The following is a 26,352-nucleotide window of genomic DNA, read 5'->3' as shown; positions in this document are numbered from 1 at the left end:
CAGACAAAGGAAGAACACTGAGTAAGAATATAAAAAGGCACTTGAAATATCTCAATTCTCTCCAGCAAAATGGGGTTACATAAAGGTTGATAATTACCACAATGTTTTTTAAAAATATATATTTTGAAGAATCTTCAAAATGTTTTTGCTCCCACTGTAAGAATCAACTTTGATTTGCTTGGCCTCATCTTCAGCCTTCTTTCTTCATCCAGAAGTTGATATTGTCAATATATTGGCTCATCTTAGATGTAGAATTACTGTGTATCAAGAGCAAGGGAGGACGCAAAGGCAAGATGTTTCCTAACACCATGAACTATAATCCCAGTTACACTGTACCTTGGCAGTCTTGCCAAGGATAAAGAAGATATAAAAACTTTGTCATTCTGTAATGCAGCAAATAAGATCCAGCTAAAAACACAGCAGCCATTTTCTTCCAGGAAAATATGGGTTATCATGAAACCCAGTTTTAGAAAGACAGAAGATAAGCGCTCCTTCAAAAACATGCAATCATATGTCTGAGTTTCCTTTAATAACATTCCCAAATATGAAGGGATTTCTCTCTCTTGCTAACACACAAAGAGGAAACTGCCTCAAGCTGCACCAGAGGAGGTTTAGATTGGATATTAGAAAAATTTCTTCACTGAAACAATTGTCAAGTATTGGAACAAGCTGCCCAGGAAGTAAGTAGTGGAGACACCTTCCCTGAAGTATTTAAAAGACATGTAGATGTGGCACCTGGGAACGTGGCTTAGTTGTGGACCTGGCAGTGTTAGGTTACAGGTTGGATGATCTTAGAAGTCTTTTCCAACCAAATGATTCTATGATTATGCCTTCTTCAAAATATGTTCTATACCCAAAAGTTGGGCACATTTTAGAGCACCATGATTTTTCTTAGGAATAACCTTTTCTTAAAATGCAGCTGCCACTGTGCATGATTCCTCAAAATCCTGTCTTACTTAGTCACAGAAACTTTACTTACTTTAGTGCAGAGTATGTAAATCCTTTCAAGCCATCTTTGCACCTGAAAGACAAAACCAAAAGATTTCTCTATAATGGGCTGCTGGCAATAAAAGTGTTACAGATTAAATGTGGCATAGAAGGGCTGTGGAGGAACACCAGCTTTTCATTAACAGCACGTTTGCAACAACTCCGTGGTTATCCTCGATTCCCAGTTGTCACCACAGCCTTGGGACATCTCTGAAACAAAGGACATAGCATCAAATGCCAGTACTTCGCTTTTTTACCCAAACCAAAAGTGGAGAAATTTTTCAAGGATGGTAACAGAACCACTAGGATAACAATGTGAGATGATAAAGAACTGCTGCTTTGTGGAAAAGTAGTCATGATGAGTTTAACAAAACAGAAGTTTTTACTGCAAGGAGAGAAAGGAGAGTTGGATCTCAATGAACACCCACCCTTCTTGTGAAAAGCTGCAGGGAATAGTTTCTCTGACTTTGAGACAAATTATTGCACTTTGGAAAGTGCTGATCTCTGCAGCTTCTTACTTTAAAAAGACTCTTAATCTGAAAGTCCCAGTTTTTCAATTATATAGTCAGTAGTTGCTCAGATTCTGAGCTTGATAGTATGTACACATATAATATGTACATATATAATGTATATGTACATATATAATATATATATCTGTTCTTACCAACTATAGGGTTCCTTTTGTGAAGAATGAACACAGCAAGGAGCCTGTATTTCGCTATGAAAGAATTGGGTTACTGACTTTTATCTGTCCAGGATACAATAAAAGGAGCTGAAGCTTGCAGCTGCTACTGATCCCTCCTGAAAAACTATATTGATAGCATAGGAGGAGATATTTGTGTTTTCTCCCCTTTTCTTTTTGTAGAATTGCATGGGGAATACATGATGGTAAAAATGCATTCTTGACACAGTACACAAAGTATAAACCAATAACTTATCAACACCACCATTTCAAGAGCACACCTACACTAAGGGAAGGCAGGACAGCAGTTGCAAAAGCCTTGTAAACAGAAGCAGCTGATGACAACCCTTTGCCTTCCAGCTGCAGAGACCACATCGTCCCTGGAAATGCTGTGCCCACACCCTTCAAGAGCAGGTGACACCATCTCCCAGAAGGCTCCCTGCATGATCAACATGTACTACCAATGGCTGGAAACACACAAACAGCAGGAAAAACATATCAAGATCAAAGATGTTCACAAATGAAGAATGTCTTGCTTGGTCCTGGCAGGGGAGTGCCTGGTGCAGAGCTGGTAAGACATCACAGCACTAAACTCTCCTGGGAAGTTCTTCCCAAGGTTACAACCTTCAACACATGTTTCCAAGGACTTGGTATTGTCAGCATGTGCACAGTTACACACAGCACCAAAAAAATCATTGCAATGAGTTTGTCTTTTAAAATGACTGCATTTAAAATATGGGTCACATATTTATGATGTATAGGAGTTTAAGGTAAATATGTAAAATTAAAATTGCTCATTGTATCTTTAATTAACATAGAACTTTGAAACCAAAGATATACAGTAATTTAATTTATGAGTCCTTACCCATACATACAATTCAGAAGCTGAAACACTATCACAGCACTTTTACAGAACGATGGACTCAAAGATGGGTTGAAAACAAAAATTATGGACTGAAACAACTCCAATCAGTTTAACCCAGAGATCACAGTGAATCACTGATAGAAGTCAGAGTCCAAATGCACAGGTTTAACATATATCCCACTCCATCCACAGTACCACAGTCCAGTTTCCTAAGTTTGATTTTAAGCCTCCAGCTGACTGTAGGTTAAATGCTCTTTGAGTGAAAGGTGTCCAACACATTATGCCTGCAAGCTGTCAGCTCATGAATAGAGCTTTAGTTTCTACTTTTCCAGTAAATTAAAACCATACACAAACTGCAATCTAAACATGCACGTGTCTCTAGAATAATATCAGAACAGAAAAATAATCATAGTATGACCATAATTATGTTTTCTCCTTAATCATTCCAATGCAACTGCACTTCCAGTTGCAAGTGTTCAGTGATTCCTTTACTGCACCACCAGATGTCCCTGCCCAGCTGTGCTCGAAGCACCCTGATGGATGCTAACCTACAATTCATTTCCTTTAAACTGACCTCAAATCCTTTCTTCACTAATACTGAAAATCACAAGACACCTGAATCATGCAAAGAGAAAACAGCACTCCAACCCCCTACTTTTTTTCCTCTAGGAAACAAAAAATACTTCTAATGCCTATTCTAATTACACAAAAAATTTCAATTCTATGCAGAAAGTTATTTAGTGTATTGGAATTTTATTAATTATGCTTACTTTTCTTTTTTTTTTTTTTTGTTTTTATGTGTATTTGGAGCTACAGCTGTGAATCTCCCTGAAAAATACATCAAAGTTAAATATGTAGTTCAGTAAGGAAGTGATGCTGAAGACACAATTAGAATTTTTTTTCCCCCCTTAATTTCCTATTTAATTTTTAAAAAGTAAAAAGTTCAATTAAGCTCTTAAATAAAATTTTATTAATGTTGCTTGCTGTCTAAATTGTCTTCTGTAAAGCCATTCTGCAAAACTAATGGGTGTGCAAAAATAGTGTTTATTAAGGGTTTTATAAACAGGAGCCCTAGACAAACAATACTTGCAGTCAAGAGCAATTTGTACTGTAATTCCCCTTCTCTGGCATGACCATTTTACTCTAACAAATGAAGAGGCAACCAACAACAAAATTGTAATTCTAATTTTTTGCTTTACATCATGGATCATGAACTCACTATATTTAAGGTTTCAGAATGCTGGTCTAGAGATTGAAGTGACCATTTTTATTCATTCACTAGGTACACAACACTGGCAGCAACCAAAAAAGCCCTACACACTGACTACAAATACTTTTTTTGGGGGGAGGGGAGTGGGGGGAGGTGTGCTGTGTCCACCCCCTTGCAGAGACATCACAAATTCAGTGACTGGCCTCGACACCGGCTGCTGAGGTACAACACTGGCTGCACATGGCACTTTTCATGAACACCTGGCTGCTAATAACTGAACTAAGAGTAATGATTTGCTTCATACAGCCACTAATTGGTAATAATAATGCCACCACTAATTGGTTATAATAACTTTTACTCAATGCTTCATTGCTCAAGGGGTGAAAAAGCCTGCACTCTGCTGACCCCCACGAGCTACTCAAGCTTCAAATGAGCCTAGTACAATACAATACATGTGCCCAGCACTGCAGACACCCCTGAGAGGAAAAATCTAGTGAACTGTAAGGGGTTTTTTTTAGGGCACTATTCAACTTGCAAAGCTGGGGTAACAGTTGTATGGCATCAGAGGAACCTGGTGTAGCTCACCTACCCTTCTGCGAGGGCATGCAGTGATAGGACAAGGAGGACAGGCTTTAAACTGAGAAAGCAAGTTTAGATTAGATATTAGGAAGAAACTCTTCACTGTGAGAGTGATGAGGTACAGGTTTCCCAGACAAGCTGTGGATGCCCCATCCCTAGCAGCATTCAAGCCCAGCTTGGACAGGTCTTTGAACAGTCTCTTTTAGTGGAAGGTGTCCCAGCCTGTGACAGTCATTAAGGTTCCTTCCAAACCAGAACATTCTACTGCTCTATTTTCCCACCACCCTGAATGTCCCAGGGACCAAATCCCTTCTGCAAGAGGTCAACACTGTTTTTTGCCCAGCAAGCAGCAATTTAAATGGTACATAATTTGGCTGCATTTTCCCATCAGATGGGGACTGTCCCTGGTACAAAGCCAAGGGCACCAGTGACTTTGCCAGCTGTCCCTTCTGGCACCACGTACCTGATCACACAGCAGAAATGCTCTACTCTGTTCCAGCTTGTGCTTGGCCAGAGACATGCTTGGAGCCAAAGGAGCAGAAGAATCAAGGAGCCAAAGCAATAAATTTGGGTTCTCAAAATTCCCCTGCTGGGACTATTCTGGCACATGAGAAATATGGTTGATTTTAATCGTGCATATTTATAAATTTAACTTACGGCCACACACATTTATTTTTTCGTAAAGGAAACAGCAAAAGTGGAATAGAGCCAAGGCTTGATACAAACTATATTTCCAACAAGACATGAACTAACTGTAATTATGTTTGTATATGTAAAGAGGTGCTGTACATGAGTTAACTGTACTCTCCCTCCATCCTGCGGGAAGCATTTCCCACACTGAACTGCAAGCCTGGATGCCAGCAATTGTATTTTGGGTTGTTTTATTAGTATGCCTGTTTTGGGGTTTTTTATTAGTATGTCTTGTCATAGCTCTTCTCAAGATTTCCTCTGTGACCAATAAACATACACTGCACAAGAAACCTTCTGAGGGAACGTCACTTTTCACCCATGGAACTGGTAAGCAGGAAGCAGCTCACAGTAGTAACAACATGCCATGTTTAACAACATCCCCACAGTGCTTATGGTATCCTTCAGGGTAAGAGTAAATTAGAAACTCCTACATGCAGAGCTCTCATTATGGCCACATGGGAAGGAAGCACTTCAAGCACAGGACATGTGTTAGCATTTTACTGCAGCACCTCTGCCTGTGAAGACTGGTCGGGGGGATTGTGTTTCCATGTTAAGGTGTCTTCTTTATGGAGAAGGGAGGATCATAGTGATGAAATGTGACTGTGTCTGAACATGCCAGCTATACCTCTTGCTATTAAATCCCTTGCTTATAGGAATTAAAGGCTATCTAGGGTATTTTGTGACCTATGCAAGAGGATAATACAATTTTCTGTTTAAAGTTGCTTAGAGAAGTTACTATATCTCTCTCCTGTTTTTCAACTGGACTCCATGATCTTAAATGATTAATTCCTCATCCTCTCCTCAGCGTTAAAAGCCAACAGCAACAGGTGCCATTTTTCTGCGATGTCTTCTGCATCTATTTCTCTTTTTCTTTTTCCATCTTCTCTTTTGCCCTTTCTTGTTACAAGCTGAGCTGCTCTTCCACATTTCCCCCCAGCTGTCCCTCTGTTATTCTTGAAAGCTCATTTCTCTTTCTTAAGAAAAATTGCACTGAGGAAATCCAGATGTAAATTTATGGGAAAAAAAATTATTCATACCCAGACTCTCCTGTGAATTTCTGCTTTTATAGATTAAACATATATTTTCTTTCTATTTTTAAACACAGGTCTTACCTATTCAAGCCAGAACTGTGAAAAAAAATATAAGGTATAATTATAAGCAAAAAATCTAATCTCCTACCCCATGGACAACATGCAGCTTTTGGAAAACATGTCAGAAATCACATTAAAAACAACTGAAATCAGAGGAGTTGTACTTTATAAAAATTATACTTCAAACTTTTAAATGTGCAAATGTAACCACGATCAAAATTCAGACAAAAGTCTCATAACTTGTGCCTCCAAATCAGATAGAAAACTTGTGTGTTTAACTAAAACACTAAAGAATGTATCCATAGCATGTCTTTTAGTTGTGCCTGAAGTATAAAATAATCTTTTGAAAAAGCCATGGTTTTGCATCATTACATGAAGTGAATATAAAATCATATTTTATAAAAAAGTAAATGAACAAAGGAACCATAAATAGGGACAACATTCAAAGAGAAGGGTGAGATTAGCACTACGGAGGAAGTAAATTATTTTCTTCTTGACCCTAGTTGAATGCATAATTTCCAATACTTGGAAAGAAAAGGTGCACGGAAATGACAAACCATGTAGTCAACAGTGGCCTATGGTCCCATTAAGCTCTCATGTAAATCCAGGGAATTACATTTTAGAACAAAAATTCTGCAATTCTGTGAAGAATGTGACACTGCAAAACAATTAAAAATAAAGCTATTTATATTGAAGTTAAATTACAATACTGGATTCAGAGTTCTAAACCAAAGTTGCTATCAATCAACTTCACACCTGATTGTTAATCATGTTTTCTGTGTAACTGTCAAATTGAAATCAGATTTCTACTTATGTTAATTATCCTGTTACTTACAACACTCTCATTTCTTCAGAGATTAGCACTTTCTGAAACATGCAAGTAACTGCAATTTCAGTAGGTGGAATTTCTCTTAAAAGATCTTGTAAACAACAAAAGCAATTTTGTTATTTTATCTGGACGCAACGTTCGGTATCTTTTTGTACCATCAATGCTGTGCTGTGGGCTCAGGAGCAACAACTGAATCATTCAGGTGGCCACATTCCCATCTCAAAATCCTTCATCAAACCCCTGCCTCACACAGCTAATAGAAGAAGCCAACATAGAACCATAGAACATTATGGGGGAAGGGACCTTTAAAGATCCTCTAGTCCAACACCCCTGCCGAAGGCAGGGACACCATCCTCTGGATCAGGCTGCTCATAGCCCCATCCAGCCTGGCTTTGAATGTTTTCAGCAATGGGACATCTACCACCTCCCTGGGAAACTTCTGCCAATGTCTCACCACCCTTATAATAAAACATTTCTTTCTTATATGCAGTCTAAATCTACCCTTTTAGTTTGAAACAATTAAATATTTCCCTGTTGTTTAAAACCATTAACCTCTTGCCCAGGTTCTATAAAAATCCTGTCCTCACCTTTCTTATAAATCCCCTTTAGGTATTGGAAGGTGTTCTAAGGTCTCCCAGGAGCCCTCTCTTCTCCAGGCTGAGCAACCCCAACTCAGCTTGTCACAGGAAAGGTGTTGCAGCCCTCTGATTATCTTCATGGCCTCCTCTGAACCTGCTCCAGGAGGTACATGTCTTTCCTATGCTGAGGACTTCAGAGCTGAATACAGTTCTCCAAGCAATTAAAAAAGCTGACTAAACACTGAAGGATTTATCTGCTTATTTCAATTGATTTGTTGAATTTTGTGAAATTATGTAATTTTTCCACTTTTCAATTTTGACCTTTTCCTTACAAGTGTTTTAACAAAATACAGCAACCTTCTGTTAAAGCAAAACCCAAACATTCTCTCCAAATCAGGCACAGAACAAAAATAGGAAATGGAAAAAACCCCTGGAGACATGGAGATGGGAAGTCAAATTGTCTCAAGAGGCACGATGACACAGAGAAATGGACCTCGACACGTGTACAAAGCCACGTCCACCTCTGGAGCCAGGGCTGCACTGATGCCGTCGCATTGTTTGAGAACAATGAGTCACTCACTGAAGGGACATGCTGTTGCAAGACTACAAAACAAATAATCCTTAAACCCACAACAGGTTTTGCTCATTATTAAATAATACTGGCACCTGCAGTGATTCTATCTTAGAAGGAGACTTGTGCCAAATTTATCTACTGCCAGATTTTCGTCTGGCTTTTTCTTATGGCCCTTTGCAAATGGAAAAAAAAAAAAGAGAAAAAAAGAAAAAATAAGAGGCTAAATTTGCTGAAATTATGTTTTGTAAACATATTTCATGCTCTTTGCAAATGATTCAGAATTTCAGTGAGCTAAACCTCTCTCATTGATTGATTAATTCAAGCATTCAAGAGAAATGGATACAACATTTGATTTTTCCCAAATGATCCAATAATTGGATTTGAGGGAAAGGTTTGGCTGTTTGCTTTGTTTCTATTTGTGAAAAATGTGATTAAAAGAAAATCCATTTATATTTTTACATTTATTAATCCCATCTCTGACCTTTAATAACATATATGATCAGGATAAATTTATAATGAAATTAAAAGCTATAAAAATATTTTAAAGAAATTAGGAATCATTCTGAATGTGTCCAGGCCATTGCTGAACTAGGATAGAGAGTGAAGATCAGTGAGTTATTTTTAGTACATTGACTTGAGATCTTCACTCAGTTGTTCAGAAAACATTTTTAATTCTGTATATTGCAGAATGTTGCCAAAACCATCGAGACCATTACAAGTATTTAGCCATAAGCATTAGGACAACATCAGCTGGTTGTTACACACAAACTAAATTACTATGTTGCAAAGTTTGTTGAAATTTAATTTCTACTTCTTTGTGGTGATGACTGCCCCTTTCAGATTTACCCACTAACCTAGAGTTCATACCCACATCTCCAAGATAAACACTGTGGTATTTGCCTCTGATGCTTGTAAGTACCATAGGAAGTCTTGAAATGACATTAAAATGTAAAATCTGTTCTGGAAGAACAGAATAAAGTGAATAAAGTGTTTGTGCACAGCCTCAAGAAAACACTATTTTGAAAACCAAATTTCAGTGCAATCACAGAAATCCACTCTTAAGTAACTCCCTTGCTGGCCTGTACTTCAGCAAGAGACCACATTTTACTCTAACGTAACAGTTTTGTTTTAAATTAATACAGTGCTGGTCAATTAGATCATATTTTTAGTGCTGCACATCCAGGTGCAGTATTTGGAATAAAAAGTTGCATAACCAAAAAAACCAAAAAGGCCACCTTAAGAGACTGGTCATGAGAACTGGAGTGACCTGACACAAAGCCCAGGCCTACAGGTCACAGTCCGAGGGAGGATGTGTCACTTCTGTGATGGACAATGCCTGTTCTTTCTTCTCCTAATAATCACGCAAATGTGGCTTCTGAACATCTGGAATTGCTTCCAATTTTGAGTTTTTGAAAAAAACAATTTTTAAGAAAGAATTAACTCCATATCAAGAATGTATATAATCATCTAGATAAAACACAAGATTTCATCAAAAATACAAAGCAAAATCAAATTAATTATGTTACACTGAATACTTGCTGCAGTTAACTAATTGAAGCAAGAACATGGTATTTATGAAAATAGTCTACCAAAAATTATTGCTGGGAAGTTAAATGCTGTTGGTATACTTTAGATCAGTAGAACCTCCCGCAATTATTTCACTTTGCAAAAATACCACATCTGCTTTTGTCAGCTACAAAGTATGTAGCATAATCTGAACTTTCCTGGCATTCCTAGAGAAAGCCAGGTACAGACTGATTGTGAGTCACCAAAGTGAACTCAGTAGTGAGAAAGCTACATAACTGTGGGATGTTTAGCTATTTTTAGAAAAGACAGTGCTGAACACTAGCTATGGTATTGTCTGGGAAAGGAGGAATTAGACAAAACTGCAGTTCAACTGGCTTCCTAAGGAGGAAGGTTGTACATAAACAGACCCTGTAAACACCTGGAAGACAATCATGAGGACATGACTAAGAATGAATACACACTTATAAAAAAAATCCTTGTAACACTGGGTCACATTTTGTGACTAGGAATGCAAAGCAGTATGTGTCATATGCTGTTGACTTAATTCAAGTTTTGGACCTAAAGCATGTGACATTTTCTTACAACAACAACCACAGAAACATAATCTAATGGAAGATATCTAGAATGAATACAAAACTGGTTAGACAAGGGCAGTGAGAGAACAGTTGTCAATGCCTTCCTGAAAAACTGGAAGGACAGTCCAAGTGGTATTCACAAGGACCAATTCTGGATGTCTGCTACTCAGTAATTTCAGTAGTGAGAGTGGTGATAGAGCAACCTGGTTTAGAGGAAAGTGGCCTTGCCTATGGCAGGGAGGCAGGAACTAGATGATCTTTAAGGCTCTTTTCAACCCCCAACCATTTTGCGATTCTATGATTTTATGAAGTGGAAGAGATTGGCTCAGAAAAAAAACCCAGGATGTTATTATCAACTGCATGTGCATTATATGTACATACATATAAACAAGCAACTACACAAATACAGAATAAGAACTGTGAAGCATTAAAAAGCAAAAGCTGATTTGGGATGCAAAAGAAAGGCTACAACTTGCAAAACACTGAGTTGTCTTGCTCTGTTGTATTTATCAAGCTTTATCAGCTGAAATAAATTCTCTTGTGCATCACAAAGGAGAATAGGGTAGAGGGAAACAAGGGGGAGAAAAAAATAGCAGTATGTGATTAAGTCTTTGCTACTAAAGTTTGCTACAAAGTAAAGCAAATAATTTGTTTCCGTCATGTTTGTGGATGAGAGAAGAAGGAATGGACCAAAACTGTATCAAGATAAATTCAATTAGGCTCTGCAAAACTCTTATACAAAAATGGCTAAGAATAGATTGCTTAAGGATGGCATGGACTCTCCATTACTGAAGACTTTAAACAAAAATGAAAGTCAGACATTTGACATGAATGGGGAGAAAATAAGACAACCTCTCATGACTTCAAGTTGTCTTATTCTACATTAAAAGACTGAAAAATACAGCCAACACTTAACATAAATGTCCTCACGTATCCAAAGTTTAATCCAATGGCATAACCTTATTAAGGGGGGAATGGAAAGTGGAGATTCTCCAAAGCTGTTCTGAAAGTTTCTTTGTCCTTAATAACAAAGTATCCCTGCAGTGAATGAAAAAACAGAAAATATCAGCCCATGGTCAACCCTTGGTTCCTTCAGTAGAAAAAAAACCATCAAAAAATAGTAAACAAGAGCCAGAAAATCAGATTTTAACTTTTAACTTAACTTGAATTTGCCTGTTTCATATTGGAATTTTCATGCACTTTTAATGTTCAAGTCACAAATGTAACCATTTGTCTGCCAAAAATAAAACTAATCTTGCCCTCATTTTACATTTAGCCAGCAAGCTCAACGCACTTTGCTGTTGTTGAAACTATAAAGCCATATAAAAATGGTTTTGCAAACAAACCTTCACGTGGCTGCAATCCCAGCAGGCCTGGGAATGGAAGGTGTTGCATTGTGTTTGTTATCCAAAACTAAAGGTCAGTTTTGGACTTAACTTCATGAAGAAAAACAGTGCTAGTCAGTTATCAGCCCAAAGAAGAGGCACAGCCAGGTAAATAAATCCGCACGGACAAAATCCACATCTGGAGAAGCGACACAACTGGCTTGGCTGTGGAACACAACTGTGAGACAGCTGCAGGAAGGCCAGAAAGCACATCTGCCACTACTTCAGTGTTTGATACAAATGTGCAGCCAACTGGAATTAACTGTTCTACTGGTCTGTGCCAGGCACTTTTTTCAAGGTCAGTATTTTGTAAGAAACAATGTCAAGTGTGACTGGTAGACCAAGGACTCGGTATGAAACTGTGGGCTGTGCCTGTACCCATCCAGTGAAGCTGGCCATCCTTCTCCCTTTTTCCTGTGAGTTCTCTTGTACAGAGTGCTTCAGGAGAGATTTTTTGTTTCTGTCTTGCTTCTAAGATGTGTTCCCTTTATAAAGGTTTAGTAAGAATAAATAAACAGGGACTGTTGATGACATATCTCCTTAATTCCAACAGAAGCACCAAACCAAATATGGCAAAGTAAAGAAAGAGTGTAGTATGCAAAGGAAATTTTTGGCCCACTTGACCTGCTAATACTCCCCATCTTAACAGGAAAGGAAGAAAATCAGCAAAACAAAAGAAGACAAAAGATTTGCACCATGAACTGTTCCTCCAGCTCTGACAGCTTTCCAGTGAAAAAGGTTAGACTAATAGCCAGGAAATTTGGACTGTTTTCTTCAGGGGATTACATTCCCCCATCTATCTCTTCCCAAGCCAGAACGTGTCTTTTTTCTAACTGCACCTGATGCTGACTCATGGACTGCTCTGGACACTGCAAAGCCATGAAAGCAGATTAGACAAGGCTGCTTAATTTTTAATTTGCAGTTTTTAGGTAGAGATGAATCCAAGTTCTAGTGGCATGTTCTTGGTGGTTTTTTTACTACTTTAATATACTCATCAACGTTATGCAAACAGGGTTCCTAACTTCATATGGCAGATGTTAATTCTTGGACCTATATAATTTTAATTGTTTATAATAAAGTTATGAAAACTAGCCAGCTGTGGAAAAGATCATTATGGTTTCAGAATTTTATTTGTAATCCAGCAAGAAACTACAGCAAAAGTTTTACTTTTGTATGGCAACCACAGTTCAAGAAAAATATATTGAAGTCAAGTAAGTTATTAACAAGTAAGTAAACCAGGCAGTACGTAACAGCTGCATGGTCTTTCATTCTACCCATTACTTGCTAAAGCTTAATTAAATTAATTATTTTACACTGGCTACTAGAAATACAGCATTTTTAAAAAACAACAGTATTTTACATGTTTCACCTAAAGTAGACTGATTGAAGTTGAAGGAGAAAAGTATAAGCGCTAGTAAAAGTGGAAGAAATGGAAAGTTTATGAAATTACATAGTTGCATGAATGTGCAGATTCATGGTAAATTTTACCATATGCAAAGAGGACAAGTTTTTAAATAACTGAAAGTAAATTACTCTTCAACAGAATTTAGGAAACTGCCAGCACTTGTGAAAAGATGATTAGCACTGTATTCAACTAAGAGCTGACATTTAAAAAAAAATATGAAGAAGTCATGTTTTGAATTGATGTGTTTCAGTCTATGATGCTGAGAATAAGGAAAGGATTCATGGCAAGGATTAGGATACTACAAATCATATGGAACATATGAATAGGAGTCTGTTTTCATGTATCAATAGGGGTTTAATTCCTGAATGAGAAGCTTAAGCAAGGGCACATTCTTTTGTAAAATATCCCACGGGTTTCCTAGAATATACAGATGTAGTGACATCCTCACTTCTAACTTTATTCAATAGGTTCTTATAAATCCTTGATAAATGCTTAATTTAATTCCTAAAAAGTAACAGGTTAATAATTTTTTTAATAACAGGATAATAAAAATAGAAATAAAGTTTGTGACAGAGAGGAAACTAAATTCCCTCAACCTAAGAAGAAATATTTATTAAGGAGAACTGCTTATAACTTCTCAAAGTTTGCTACTCTGACTGCTATCTGAAACCATGATTTCCCAGAGAAAAACAACCCAAAGCAAAACAGCTGGAACACATCCTAGTGATAAAAAATAATTCATTTGCAAGTGAATTCCACACTCAGAAGCCCCAGTCAGTACTCTATACAAACAACAAAACAAACAAAGCCCAGAAGGAATATTAACATCATTAACATCCCTGGTAACTAGTGTCTACTAATTGCAGAGCATCAGGACAGCTTCAGTGGAAAAGCAGAGCCTGAATAGGATTGTCTGATAAATCTACTACGCTCAAACACTCCACACAGTATTCTTGACCCTGTGGGTCACAACCTTTTGCTCCCCAGTCACTCATGCCAAAGGGAATAAAGAGGTTTATCCCATTCCGTTAAGTCCCTGTAATCATTTGTTACAGTTTTAAGTCATCTAGCATTAAGTACATAGCAGTTTCGTGGATCACACATGCTTTTTTCAAACAAAAAGTCAACACACAAAATGGATGTAATTTAAACACCTGTTAGGTAGCCCAAAACTTCACAAGTTTAATTACTTTTATATTTCATTGTAAGAATTCTAAGTAGTAAACAATTTGTAGCAGACAAATTAGATGTAATAACCTACAATTATGTCTAAACCAAACAAATGCAAATTACTTCACAACAGAAGAAGGTTAGAAATTTATCTAAAGCTTAAATTCACAAAGATGTGAAAAACACACACTGACCACAATTGGGCAAGAAAAACACGGCGCCATCAGAGAGCAGCACAGTCATAAGTAAGTCTTCAGATAGTTTTCATTCTCAAATTTCACATCGCTAACAGTTTGCTGTCAAATATAATATTTCTTTTATGGTGTAATTTGGCTGGAGTCTGCCAATGCACTGGATAAAAATGATTACTTCACCTTATGAATCACTTTTCATCAGCATACTTTTGAATACAGCTGTGAACTTTTGCTCTAGAGAAAAACAACAATTTTATACTGTTGATCTATCTATGAAGGAGCAAAGGGTGGAGCCTGAGGATTTAGGATGTTTTGAGATTTTTTATATTCACTTATTTGTTTTATATTTTAAGTATAACTACTTTTATAAATATATTTCAGAATACATGTGCATTGTTAGCTTGCAAAACAACATAATATGGCATTCAGAGATTAATGCGTTTTGTAATATGCTTGCAAAAAATTGACCTGGGAAATGCAGCCAAGAGGGTTTTGGGAGTCATACTACAGTCTGGAATATCACTTTGGACTCCATTAGGAAGAACATTTTAGCCATATTGCTAATCCTACTAGTAATGGTAAGGTCTTAATGCCCCAGAGCCATGTCCTCTTTAAGGGCCACATCTTGCAGAACATGCAGATGTGTCTAAAACTGGCAGTTTGAAAGGACAAAGTAATCAATGCCTGTCTTACTCATGTCAAATCCCAGTAAGAGTACTTCATTAATTCTTTTCTCATTTTTGGATTCATGACCCATCCCAATGGGCCATAAGAAAACACATGCAAGAAAGATTAATATATAAGGAGCAAAGGAAAGTTGATTACAAGCAATCTGCACAAGGAATAGTGTTAGTGTCTTCAACAGTGTTTCCGAAGAAGTTTCCATATTGGTTTTTTTGGTGTTAAGTTTATAATGTGCACAGAATTACATGATTAAATGAATGTTCTTTGGAAGGTTTTCCTCCAAAATGTTGTGTATTCCTATTATAAGGGTAAATATTCCAGAATTAAGACTTCTTGATAGAAGCAAGCCACACTGATGTCCAGACAACTAATGAATAATGTAGCTACCACCTTGACAAAACAGCATGTGCCTTGAAACTTCAGAATATTTACATGGTCAAGTCACAGAGGCTCCACAGAGCCCTTGGTGACATACATTTTAGCTCTCTCTTGATAAATTGATACAGTTTGATCTGAACTCAGTTCCAGACCTTCTTATGCCTTGCAAATGGGTAACAGGGGCTGCAGAACACCTTTCCTCACATGGAAGGCTCGTGAAGATGCAAGAGGCTGTGTAGTGGTGGTGTCAAATAAAGAGTAATGCTGCACCTCTTCATTAAACCTACTGGTTTGCCAGGAGAAGTTTCCACAGAAGAGCAGTGCATGTATAAATCTCCTGGTGTTTTCTCCTTGTATATTCAAGCCAGAAAGAGAGGCCATGGAGAAAAGGCATCTTTTACCTTGTGAGATTTATCTTGCCCTCCTAGAGGATTCAGACTCTCTCACCAGACACTCATATTATCCGGTTTGTTTTTTGAGGTTTGTATGTGCTTTTTTTCTTGTTGTTCTACCAATACAGAATTTGCGTTGTTACAAAGAGTAACAACTTTAAAAGTTACACTGAAATTGTGTCCTAAATTAATTTAAACTAAAAATTAACAATCATAAAATTAAGGAATTATTTGTATCCGAAGGTACCTTATAGCTTATCTAGTTCATACTCTTCTATTATAGGCAGGGACACCTTCCACTAAACCATGCCGAGAGCCCCATTCAACCTGGCCTTGAACATTTCCAGAGATGGGGCAGCCACAGCTTGTCTAGGAAACCTGTGCCAGTGCCTCATAATAAAGAATTTCTTCCTTCTATCTAACTAAATCCATCCTTTTTCAGTGTAAAGCCACTCCCCCTTGCCCTATCATTATACGCCCTTGTAAGAAGTCCCAGGAAGATGCTTATATAAGCTCACCCTGGAGCCTTCTCTTCTCCAGGCTGAACAACCCCATCTCTCTCAGCCTGTCTTCACAGGAGAGGCACTCCAGCTCTCTGATCATCTCCATGACTCCTCTCTGGAGTCTCTCCAACAGGTTCACATCTTTCCTCTGCTGGGTCCCCAGAGCTGGACAAGCCCTGCAGGTGGGGTCTCACCAGAGCAGAGTGGAGGGGCACAATCCCTCCCTGGCCCTGCTGCCCACGCTGCTTTGGATGGTTGGATTTCTGGGCTGTAAGGGCCCATTGCCAGGACATGTTGAGCTTCTTGTCAAACAGTATTCATCAACTTTTTGTTCTGAAACATCGAAGCCATGTCTTACACAACTCAGATTTTGAGTATCTGCACACAGTAAACATTTTTATTGCTACGTTATCTAACTTGCCAGCACATCAAACCATAACTTGATAAACTTCTCTGCCTTCCAGGGTTTTTTTTGTTTGGTCATATTTTTTTCAAAAATGTAGTTTTCCTTTTTTCATTATTAATAGTTTTTAAAAACTAATCTATACTGAGAAGAGTGCACATAAACAGTTACCCTTTTAGAGACAAGAAAAATACCAGACTTTTAAATGCTCTTTATTATTTATTAGACAAGAGGTTTTTTTGATCATCCCCATTCAACTTCAACAGGACAGTGGCAAAGTTGTTTAAAACCTGTTAGGCTAAATCAATTTTGTTTTTCTCATGAACAGTTAAAGCAACTATTTCTTCCAGGAGCAAATGAATTCACAAAGCCTGATTCCTGGAAAATGTGCAGAGCAAGCATATTCCATGAGTGCAACACCCTCACGTGCTTCTCTGAGGTCTACAAAGGATTGAGTTCATCCAGGAGCATGTGATCACCAGCACACCTGTCTTGTCTGCACAACTGCTTATTGTTATGAAAAAAACAGAATTTTCTGCATCTTTGGGACCTTTATGCTTTTACAAATATGACCAAAACTGCCTCTAGGGTTCAAAGCTTCCTTAGGAAAGAGACTGGCAGAAACACAAGGGAGTGCTGTGGGTAGCATCCTTTAAAAACCAGGTGAAACACAGTCAGGATTTCACTTGACTAATACATGAGGACTTACAGTTATCTCCCCTGACAGTAATTATGTCTGTTAAAAGGCTAACCTGGAAAAGATACACTGAAGAAAATCAAACCTTCGCCGACTCTTATCTTTTTCACATCTCGTCATCTGTTTTTGTGGGAAGTTTCTATTAACATATGTTCACAATATGAATTTCAAAAGTAGCATATTAATTTAAATCCATTATATTTTGAAATTGAGATTCTCATATATCACTTTTTTCACCCTTTTTTGCCCTCAGACTGCCCCATTCTGTCAGTATAAAGTAGCTCAAATTTAAATCCACAATGATTTTGAAAATCACACCATTCATTACGTAAAATCTCATTAAATGAGCAGTTTTAAAATTTACATGAGTCATTTTTCCAAGCAGATATACCACAGCTGCAGTGTTTCCTCTTTTTGCAAAACATTCAAGGAAACACCAAAAAATTATATGAAGCCAGAAGGAAGTGCCATAGTTTGTCTGCCACAGGTTGCCTTAATCAATGCTTCAATGAATTGTGATTACTTGAGCTGTAAGTGCTTTACGAAGAAAACCCACACTCCATAATAGATTCATGTAAAAATCTCACTGTGGATGTCTATATAAATTAAATATAATGTACATTATAAATTACTCCTCAGACCCCAGTGTCAGCTGAAAAATGAAAATATTGCACCAGCTTGCACAACAATTATGTATACCAAAAGAATTATTGACTTTACTGGCAAAAACGGACTCATTTCTCTAAGATGGGTCTCAATAAAATTTTAGAAAATATAACAATGGAAAATTTGCTATTGGATGCTGGTTCTTTGGTATCATTTGGATAAAGGATTTTTCTCAAGGTTAGCTAAGAAAGAGCCTGTCAGTGACTGCAGTCATCACAACATAAAAGCAAACATTATGAAGACCATATTTCATTTGCAGGTAAGAGCAGAATGAAACAGTAAAACATTACAATTTGGGATATTCACATTTTTCTCATTCTTAAATGAGATTCCCAATATCAGAGAAACCTACCTTTTTTTCCCCTTTGATTTTTTTTAAATGGTGCTTTTTAAACTGGAGAACATCTGGTGGGTCACCCTATCATTTGACAGGGCATGCCAGAAAGGCATGGAATTTCATTAAATTTTGTCAAATTCCTTTATGAAACAAAGTCACCAATGATACACATATAAATTTTCACACATACTTTTTTTTTTCTGTTCTTGTCCTCTAGTAGAGGTACCTGTACTGAGGGATACAATTTGTTAGATGCTGTGTCCACACTGTGGCAACACAGACTGTGGCTGGAAGGAGACTGTAGTGCAGAATCATACCCATTACCTAGAGTAAGCAAACTTAATTCTCAGCCAGGAACCACACTTCTGATAAGCAAATCTTATTCTTTATTCCAAAAACTCATCAGACTTACTTACTGTGAAGCCTTTCACGACAGAAGATGCAAAAAGAAAGGGAAATTAAAAGGTGGATTTTCCTTCCCTAAGCATTCTGCTGGCCTCAGCAGGCAGCTCAGTGCTCAGTTGAATCTATTTAGATTTAAGAGACAGAAAACGTGGCTTCACATCTGGGTGGTCTGTGTAATGTCCAAGAATATATGAATTGGCTCACCTTCAAAATAATGTTTTGCTGCTTTCTTTTCCTCAAACAATAAATTACATCCACTTTTGCAATAAAATCATGGGGTAGTGTCAGACAATACTGTTCTTACACATCTACTGCTGGGTGTGTATTGCTGACATCCACCTGCCTCTTCCACTTAAAATAGCAGACCACGTCAGTAAAACTATTATTACAACTGGATGAGCAGATATAAAGTCAGAAGGCACTGGTTTTATACAGTCTCATAAACAGATCAAAAGTCTTTTTTTCATCATGCCCTACAGAGAAAAAAAAAAGCAGCTCTCCCTCAGTAAAATTAGCTATGTGCAAAGTGTAGCCAGAACTCTGCTGAAGCCAGAAAAAATCTGATAAGGAAGAAAAGAGCTGAGAAACTGAGTCATGCCATCAATTGCTAAAGAAATCAAAATATCAAGCTACTACCTTCTGTAAGACATTTTCTTGTCATAAAATAGTATTTCCAATAATATGAACATCTGTATAGTGCTTCAATCATCTTCACAGCACCTCAGGCTTATTTAACACTACATGAGTTCCTAAATGTAATCCAAAATTAACATTCCATCCAATTCAATCTTGTAAAGTCATAGCACACCTCTAATTATGTGTCTTATAAGTACACTAGCTTAAATGTTTATTTTAAATTCATAGTTCCCAATTATAACTGATTTTTACTCAGGAAACAATTCTGAAGTCCTAGTAAGCATTAAGAGAATATTGTATTCTTCTGTATTACTGGTATTTCAAAGGTAAATCTGCTACATAGAGTATTTAATTTTCTGAGACCAAAACCCACATAATGTCACCTTTTACTGTGTGATAAGTATCCATATTAAACCATTAAAATCCCATGCTGCCTGACAACCACCAGTCAAACATTGTATTTAAAGAAACACTGTCATAGACTTTATCGTTTAAAAAAATAGTGTTTGGTGGAAGAACAGGGAATTTATCTAAAATCTGGTATCTTCTACAAGCATGTCAACAACACTTAAATTTACTTATGCTGCATCTTTCCACTGGCATCCACTAACACATTAATTTCACCCTCTGCTTTTCAAGCAGCTTTGAAGCCCAAGCAACTTATTTAAATGCTCCAGAACAGCGCCTGCTCTGCAATCTCCAACCACACACATGCAGCACTAGCACTGCTGGGTATTTGCCAACCAAGCCACCGGCAGAGACCACAGCAGGACATGCACACGGTCTGTGTGCCACAGACCACAGCTGCTCGTGGAGAACTCCAGTTGAGCCTAGCAGAGCACTGACCTCCACTCAGATCATCACCACTGACAACACTCACTTCTTCAATACTGAGCAATTTCCCACCCCCAAAAGGGATCAGGTAGCCCTGCAGCAAGGCTTCTACACGGCTTCCTCAACCTACAGCAGTCAGGCTTTAAATAAATTACATGTTTTCTCCTGATTGCTTCAAAGATGGAAAGGGAAATTCCTTATCTTTCATTCCCCAAAGAAGGATTCAGAACCTTCATACCACAGACTACTCAGGAACCAGCTCTGTCACATCTGAATAGATGCTACATCAAAATGTATCATAGATGTATATCCCAGGTTCATGACCAGCCATACACCCAACCATTATCAGACTGGTTTACACATGACAGGGCCTCATACAAAGATTCTTCTGTTTCTTGTGACTACAGCAGATGCGTGGGGGTTGGTTTGCACCTTCACAAGACACACTGCACACTCTAAGTGCCATACTCTGCCATTTAGAAGGCACCACTTGAGCATCTTCCTCCAAGGAACAGGGCAAATGTTTCTTTATTAGCAGAATTGACCTTAACAAAACAGTAAGTTTGACATAGGTCCCCCTGCCCCCAACTACACAAGCTATCATTTTTCCATCTTACAAGACTCTGCAGAGATAGGAGAGCAGGGAGCTATGTCCTTGGCTCAGGGGAAGGAAGGCAGGTCAGTACAGAAGGCCTGTGATGCAGACCTGGCTCTAACAGGCACCCCAGCCACAGTCCCACCTTGCAAGTACAGAGCAAGGGCTCACAAGCAGTGGTTTCCCAGAAGACCAGGAGGGATTTTTCTGCAAGTACCTTCTAGCACTGGGACTCGAACTCAATGAAGGAATGAGACCTCCTGCGGGGCAGGAAGATGGAGGTGGGGGGAGATCAGTCACCCATGATTTGCACTCTGCTGCCAGGTCTCCAGCTGGGGTAAGCATTGTGTGACAGACCTGAAATCCTGATCAAGTCCTTGATTTATGTTTTGGCATGTTTCACCAGTGCTTCTCAGTTCCAGTACAATGATTTCTATGTATGCTCATAACCTTGGAAGAATCTGTGTAACATTTGAACATGCATTTAGCTTGCTCAATGCTCAGCTTTAAGCACTGAATTTTATTCAAGTTGTTCACTTACCTTATTCTACCTATTCTGCAAACTGAAAAAAAAACCCCAAATTTTAGAAAAAAATACAAATATTTTAGAGAAAATACAAATTTTTTTTAGAAAATACGAATTTTTAGAAAAAAAAAAATCATCTCTTAGATCTTAATTTAGGCCTAAATTTAAACATTTTGTGAGATAAACAGTTCATGCTGTATCAAACAATGTTACTCTTATAAAATCCTTAACCCCAGAAAAGCTTGATTTAATTACTGAATAAACTAAATGTAGCAAGAGAGACAGCTAGTCCTTGAGCATTCTTCCTGAATTCTGTCTCAACCATGTTTATGCAAGTCAGACATAGACAGACAGTCATACACAAATGACAGTAACTACAACTGCCAGTGCTCAGAGAGCTCGAATAACTCTCTAACCTTGCACAGCCAGGAGCCATCTGACATCACATTTTAAAACAAATGAAAAAAAAAAAAAAAGTATAACGATCTAAAGAAATTTCCTGTTATTCTGCTCAAGAGAAAACCCCTATCCCTTGTCCTTCACATATGGTGGAGACCATCAGCATTTTCCAGGCTCAGGGCTCAGGGCATATTTTCTTAATGAGCATTACAGATTCCCAAAGCTGTAACTTGTGAGGCCTTTGGAGCACCAGGAGCTCCAGACTCCTTGGGGGTCCCTGACCTTCCCTTCACAGGTGGGTGCCACAAGGCTGAGGACCAGAGTAGCTCTGCTTCCCACCTGCCACCTCACTGACTCTGGAAAGACTGAGTTTGCAGCCCTGCCTCCCCTTTAGTCTTTCTCAAATTAGGCTCAATTTGATCCTTACAGCTCCATTTCATGTCTAATGTACCACCTTGAGCAACTCTGGCAGCTAGTATAAAGGAGACACAATTACCTAGTTACAGAAATACTATACACAATGCAAACAATTCTTCCCTCTATATATCCAAGAATGCCTGAGGTTTTATAGGGTGTTACTTAGGAAATATTCATTACACAGTTATGCAAAGAAAACAATGAATATTTTGTTTTACTGAGTCTTGCCCAAGCTGGGGGGAACCAACGTACTCACCATCAACTACCAACTTACTTGATTGCGAAAATTAAGCAACTTCTTCCTCTTTGTTAAACATCCTCATCAGAAACCACCTGAGATTATATTAGATTCAACATCCAATTCCCAAGTGTTACTTTTAAAACACCAGGCAAAATAATTCAGGCAATATTCCACTTCAATAATTTTTTATCAATATTATCTAAAAAAGTGCTTATTTATTATTTGAACAAATAACAGCAATGAATGCTTTAACTAAAAAGAAAACTAAAATTATTATTTCTCTTCCCATTACTTTTATTTTTAGTTGCTAGCATACTCAATATCAAAAAAGTTCTTAAAAATCAGAAAGTGTCATTGTAGAACTACAACACCTGATGTTTAAAAAGAAAAGGGAATTTACTATTAGGTCTTTAGAAACCTTAAATGGACATTAAGTGGCAATGCCTTTTGAAGCACTATCATGCAATGGCACTAAACTACAGATATAGTTTATTAAACTTTCTTTTTCCTTTACCTGTCTTTATCTTTAAACCTGTAATTCTCACACAGCACTAAATAAATGACATGAAAATTGCAACTCAAAAAGGACATTTGAGTGCACATTTTAAAGTAATGTAACTCGAAAACTCTTAGGTAAAGAGATTTCTGGAAAACCTTTTCAATATAAAAAAGCAGATGAGGTTATATATCTTCTACCTACCAAGACACCTAAAACAAGATATCTGCACCAAATTAGATCTGACATAAGATGAAAAGAGCAAAGCACAGGAGAAGAGATACTAAGCAGAACAGGGAAGGTGTTGGGTTCTTGAGATGAATGGCAAGTATGCCAGGTAATCATTTCCAGCAAAGTGAAAAAAAAAATAAAGGCTATTACAGAGCAGATGGCTACTGAAAGAGAAATTTTCCAAAAGTTCACTCTACCCAGTTGGCAGAGTAAGAGCTATGTGTAAATAGCACCCTGAGGTTTACCAGCAGACTAGCGGCACACAGTGTGCCAAGGAGCACTTGTGGAAGTGAGAAATTATCCTACACTGCACACATCTTAAAGCCCTTCAGACCTGAACTGATTTTATCTCTACATTATTGGACACTTTCTGAAATGCTAAAGGGTGTGTGGACTTTTTCTTCATTCCCTGCTTTTGCAAATAACATAAATTACAGAAAAATCACAAGCCTAGGAGACCATCTCATTTGGGGAAAGGAAACCTCCAGGACTGATCTAATGGACATAGGTTAGGATATCCTGTACAGAATTAAGAATTTAACATTTCCAATTTCCTGAAAAGCCCCTCTAAATAAATGACTTCTTTATGTATAATCTATAGAAGAGAGAAGAAAAGGCTGGAAAAAACAAGACCACGCACTTAAGTATTTGCAAATCTCATCTTGGTGCTCTGACAATTTAAAACACCAAATCTTCCTTAACATGGAATCTTAAGTTATTTCAAGTAATAGAGGGCTTCTGAATATATATACACATATACACAAAATACAGAATTTATATACAAACTATTTTTGCTCAAAGTCAAAGAATAGTTTCAGCTGAAGTTGTACTTTACAAGGAGGAATAGAGAGGTACCAATTAGAGGGCAAATAACAGAAATGCACATTTTAAATTTAATTTAGCAGAAGGCAGTCAACCAAATAGTTCCTGGATCCTAAAACATACCATCATAGCTTTGGTTATTTTCCAAAATCTTGTTTACTTTATATTAAATTAATATAGTAATATAAATAAAAGTCTTAAAATGCATGTGCAGATCCAATGTCAGAGGACTTCTTTAAAACTAGAATTGAAATGGAACTGAAAGTGCAGGCATTTCTACTTTGGAGTACCTTATTTAATAAGACTAAGAATATTTAAAAGAAAATTGACTTTATATTCATTTTTTCTTTCCTGAAAAATGCTGCATTTTTCTTTAATGCCTCTCAGTGAAACCTAGATAACTGCTTGTCAACAGATACATGTGAGCACAATGTGCATATCAGTCACAGTGTTATCTATAATTCTGAGTACCAGGTGGCACGTTCAACATTCTATTAATTGCTGCTATGCTACTTGATTGCAAGGGCACTTTAAAGTGGGATATGCACAGAATTATGCATAAAATTAGCCCTTTATATTTTTTAAATTAACAGTAGCTGTCTGTGAATCAAATGTGTCTGAAATAAAGACGCGCTGAGCAACAAAGAACCACCTGGCTGCTTTCATAAATCACAAGAATAACTCCTGGGTAAGTTCTCTATGTTTCCCAAAGACAACTGACAGTAGATTAACAGTGAACCTACTGTAAATGATCACATCTTCAGCTTATCAAACATAAAATGCAAGCAAATGTTCCTTATACTGCCAAAGAAAAAAGAAGGGATATTGGTTAAGAAACTAAAATAATTTATTCCTGCACTTTCCCTTTATGTTCATTGCTTCTTAAAACATACTCAAGCACTTTATAACACCCAATAAACCATCTTGATAGTGGTCTAGAGCAGTCAATGGCTTTACATTTTATTCAATATGATTTCCATTGTATTTCTAGGATGACTCTTTAGACTAGAACTGCTTGGGTGGGTCATGCTGATATAAGTCAAACTGACACTGCCCTGTCACCTACTCACAGCACACCCAGTACAGTGAAAACATTCACACTCTTATCAGAAGCCACAAATAAAGCCCCAAACCTCTCAAATGATTTGAAAGCTTTGCTTTCAGCACAAGGCTTACCCTTTATTTGTCACTGTGAGAAGAGGTGCATCAGCAAGAAATTATCAGTAACCTGTCAGTCTCTATTACAGAGTGACAACAGAGGATAAGTTAAATTCCAGTCTCATTAAGTCAGCTCTGGAAAGTGACACATGCTGAAAACCCAACATAGCTACCTTTTAGCTGTGTCTAACATTTAACTTTTCTAAAGGACAGGGACAAATCAAATCACTTTCTTATTTTATCAACTGATCTTTACAAAATTAGAAGAATGGACTTGAAGCAGAATTTCAGAAAGAAGTTTTTCTATTTATTTGTACATTCTGGTTTCAAGCATTTTATGACTTCACTTTTTCCTCAAGTGCTACAGACAGTTATCTCTTTAGTTAATTCTTCATGCAGCAACAGAGGGAGAAAAGATATTCTAAACCAGGAAATAAATAATTGGTAAAACCTGAAGTTCCTTGGTACTTCCATCACACAACTGATGAGATTTCAAGATTTCAAAAGCCTTCTACAGCAGCTGCTAAATAAAGACCTGTGCTACAATCATGTATCTTTTCTTTCTTCAGGAGACCTTGCACTCCTGGAAGAAATGCATACAAACATGTATAGAGACCCAGCCTATGACAGCTAGCACGTGTTTACACTGCATGAAGCCAAAAAGGTGTTCCAGCACATCAAAGTTGTCTTCAACACATCATCTTCCTCTCTACAGCTGATCTTTGTTGCTTCTGCGACATATTTATTTTGGCAGCAGTCCTTCCTCAGAAATTCTACCACTAAATACAATCTATCGTTCCTTGGCAACTAGGTGATACAAAACAGTGTTTCCAATAGATTCTCTTTTAGGAGTGATGGTTCATGCCTTATGCAGGAACAGCTCTTGCAGGGAACAGAAATCACTATTTTTTAAAAATCCAATAGTAATATCAAAATTTCCATGTTAGTTCAACACCAGCCATTTAGCCTCCATGTATGAATGCCAGCCACCTGAGTTCTCCTGTGCTTGGAATCAACATGCACTCTCAGAGACAGGGTCATAATCACACTTTAACTTGGACCACAGGCTATATAGAATAATGACATAAAATTACAGAAGAAATTTCAAATAGTCGCTTCTCCATCAAAAACAAGAACTGCAGCTCTACCCTTTATGTCAACCCTGGTCATCAAACCATCCCTCACTATTTG

At 37.6% G+C, this 26,352-nt stretch overlaps 1 protein-coding gene and 1 long non-coding RNA gene across 4 annotated transcripts in view; one reads left to right on the top strand and one right to left on the bottom strand.

Annotated features, from left to right (window-relative positions):
- TMEM135 (transmembrane protein 135) overlaps positions 1 to 26,352 on the bottom strand; it is a 158,201-nt gene that overhangs the window by 17,217 nt on the left and 114,632 nt on the right. For all 3 annotated transcript variants that reach the window (XM_085574659.1, XM_021545028.4, XM_085574660.1), the window contains one exon: positions 980 to 1,021. In XM_085574659.1, the coding sequence (XP_085430785.1) occupies positions 980 to 1,021 (42 nt within the window). The remainder of the gene's footprint in view (positions 1 to 979; positions 1,022 to 26,352) is intronic.
- Positions 1,014 to 26,352, top strand: part of LOC146768642 (uncharacterized) — a 36,196-nt gene continuing 10,857 nt past the window's right edge. Inside the window, exon 1 of the long non-coding RNA XR_014953612.1 lies at positions 1,014 to 26,352. This is a non-coding gene — a long non-coding RNA (uncharacterized LOC146768642).

Source organism: Lonchura striata, chromosome 1 (genome assembly GCF_050655825.1).
Source record: "Lonchura striata isolate lonStrDom1 chromosome 1, ASM5065582v1, whole genome shotgun sequence".
In the NCBI taxonomy this organism is placed as follows: Eukaryota; Metazoa; Chordata; class Aves; order Passeriformes; family Estrildidae; genus Lonchura; species Lonchura striata.
Note: the sequence above shows the minus strand (reverse complement) of the source record. Positions and strands in the feature narration are given on the sequence as shown.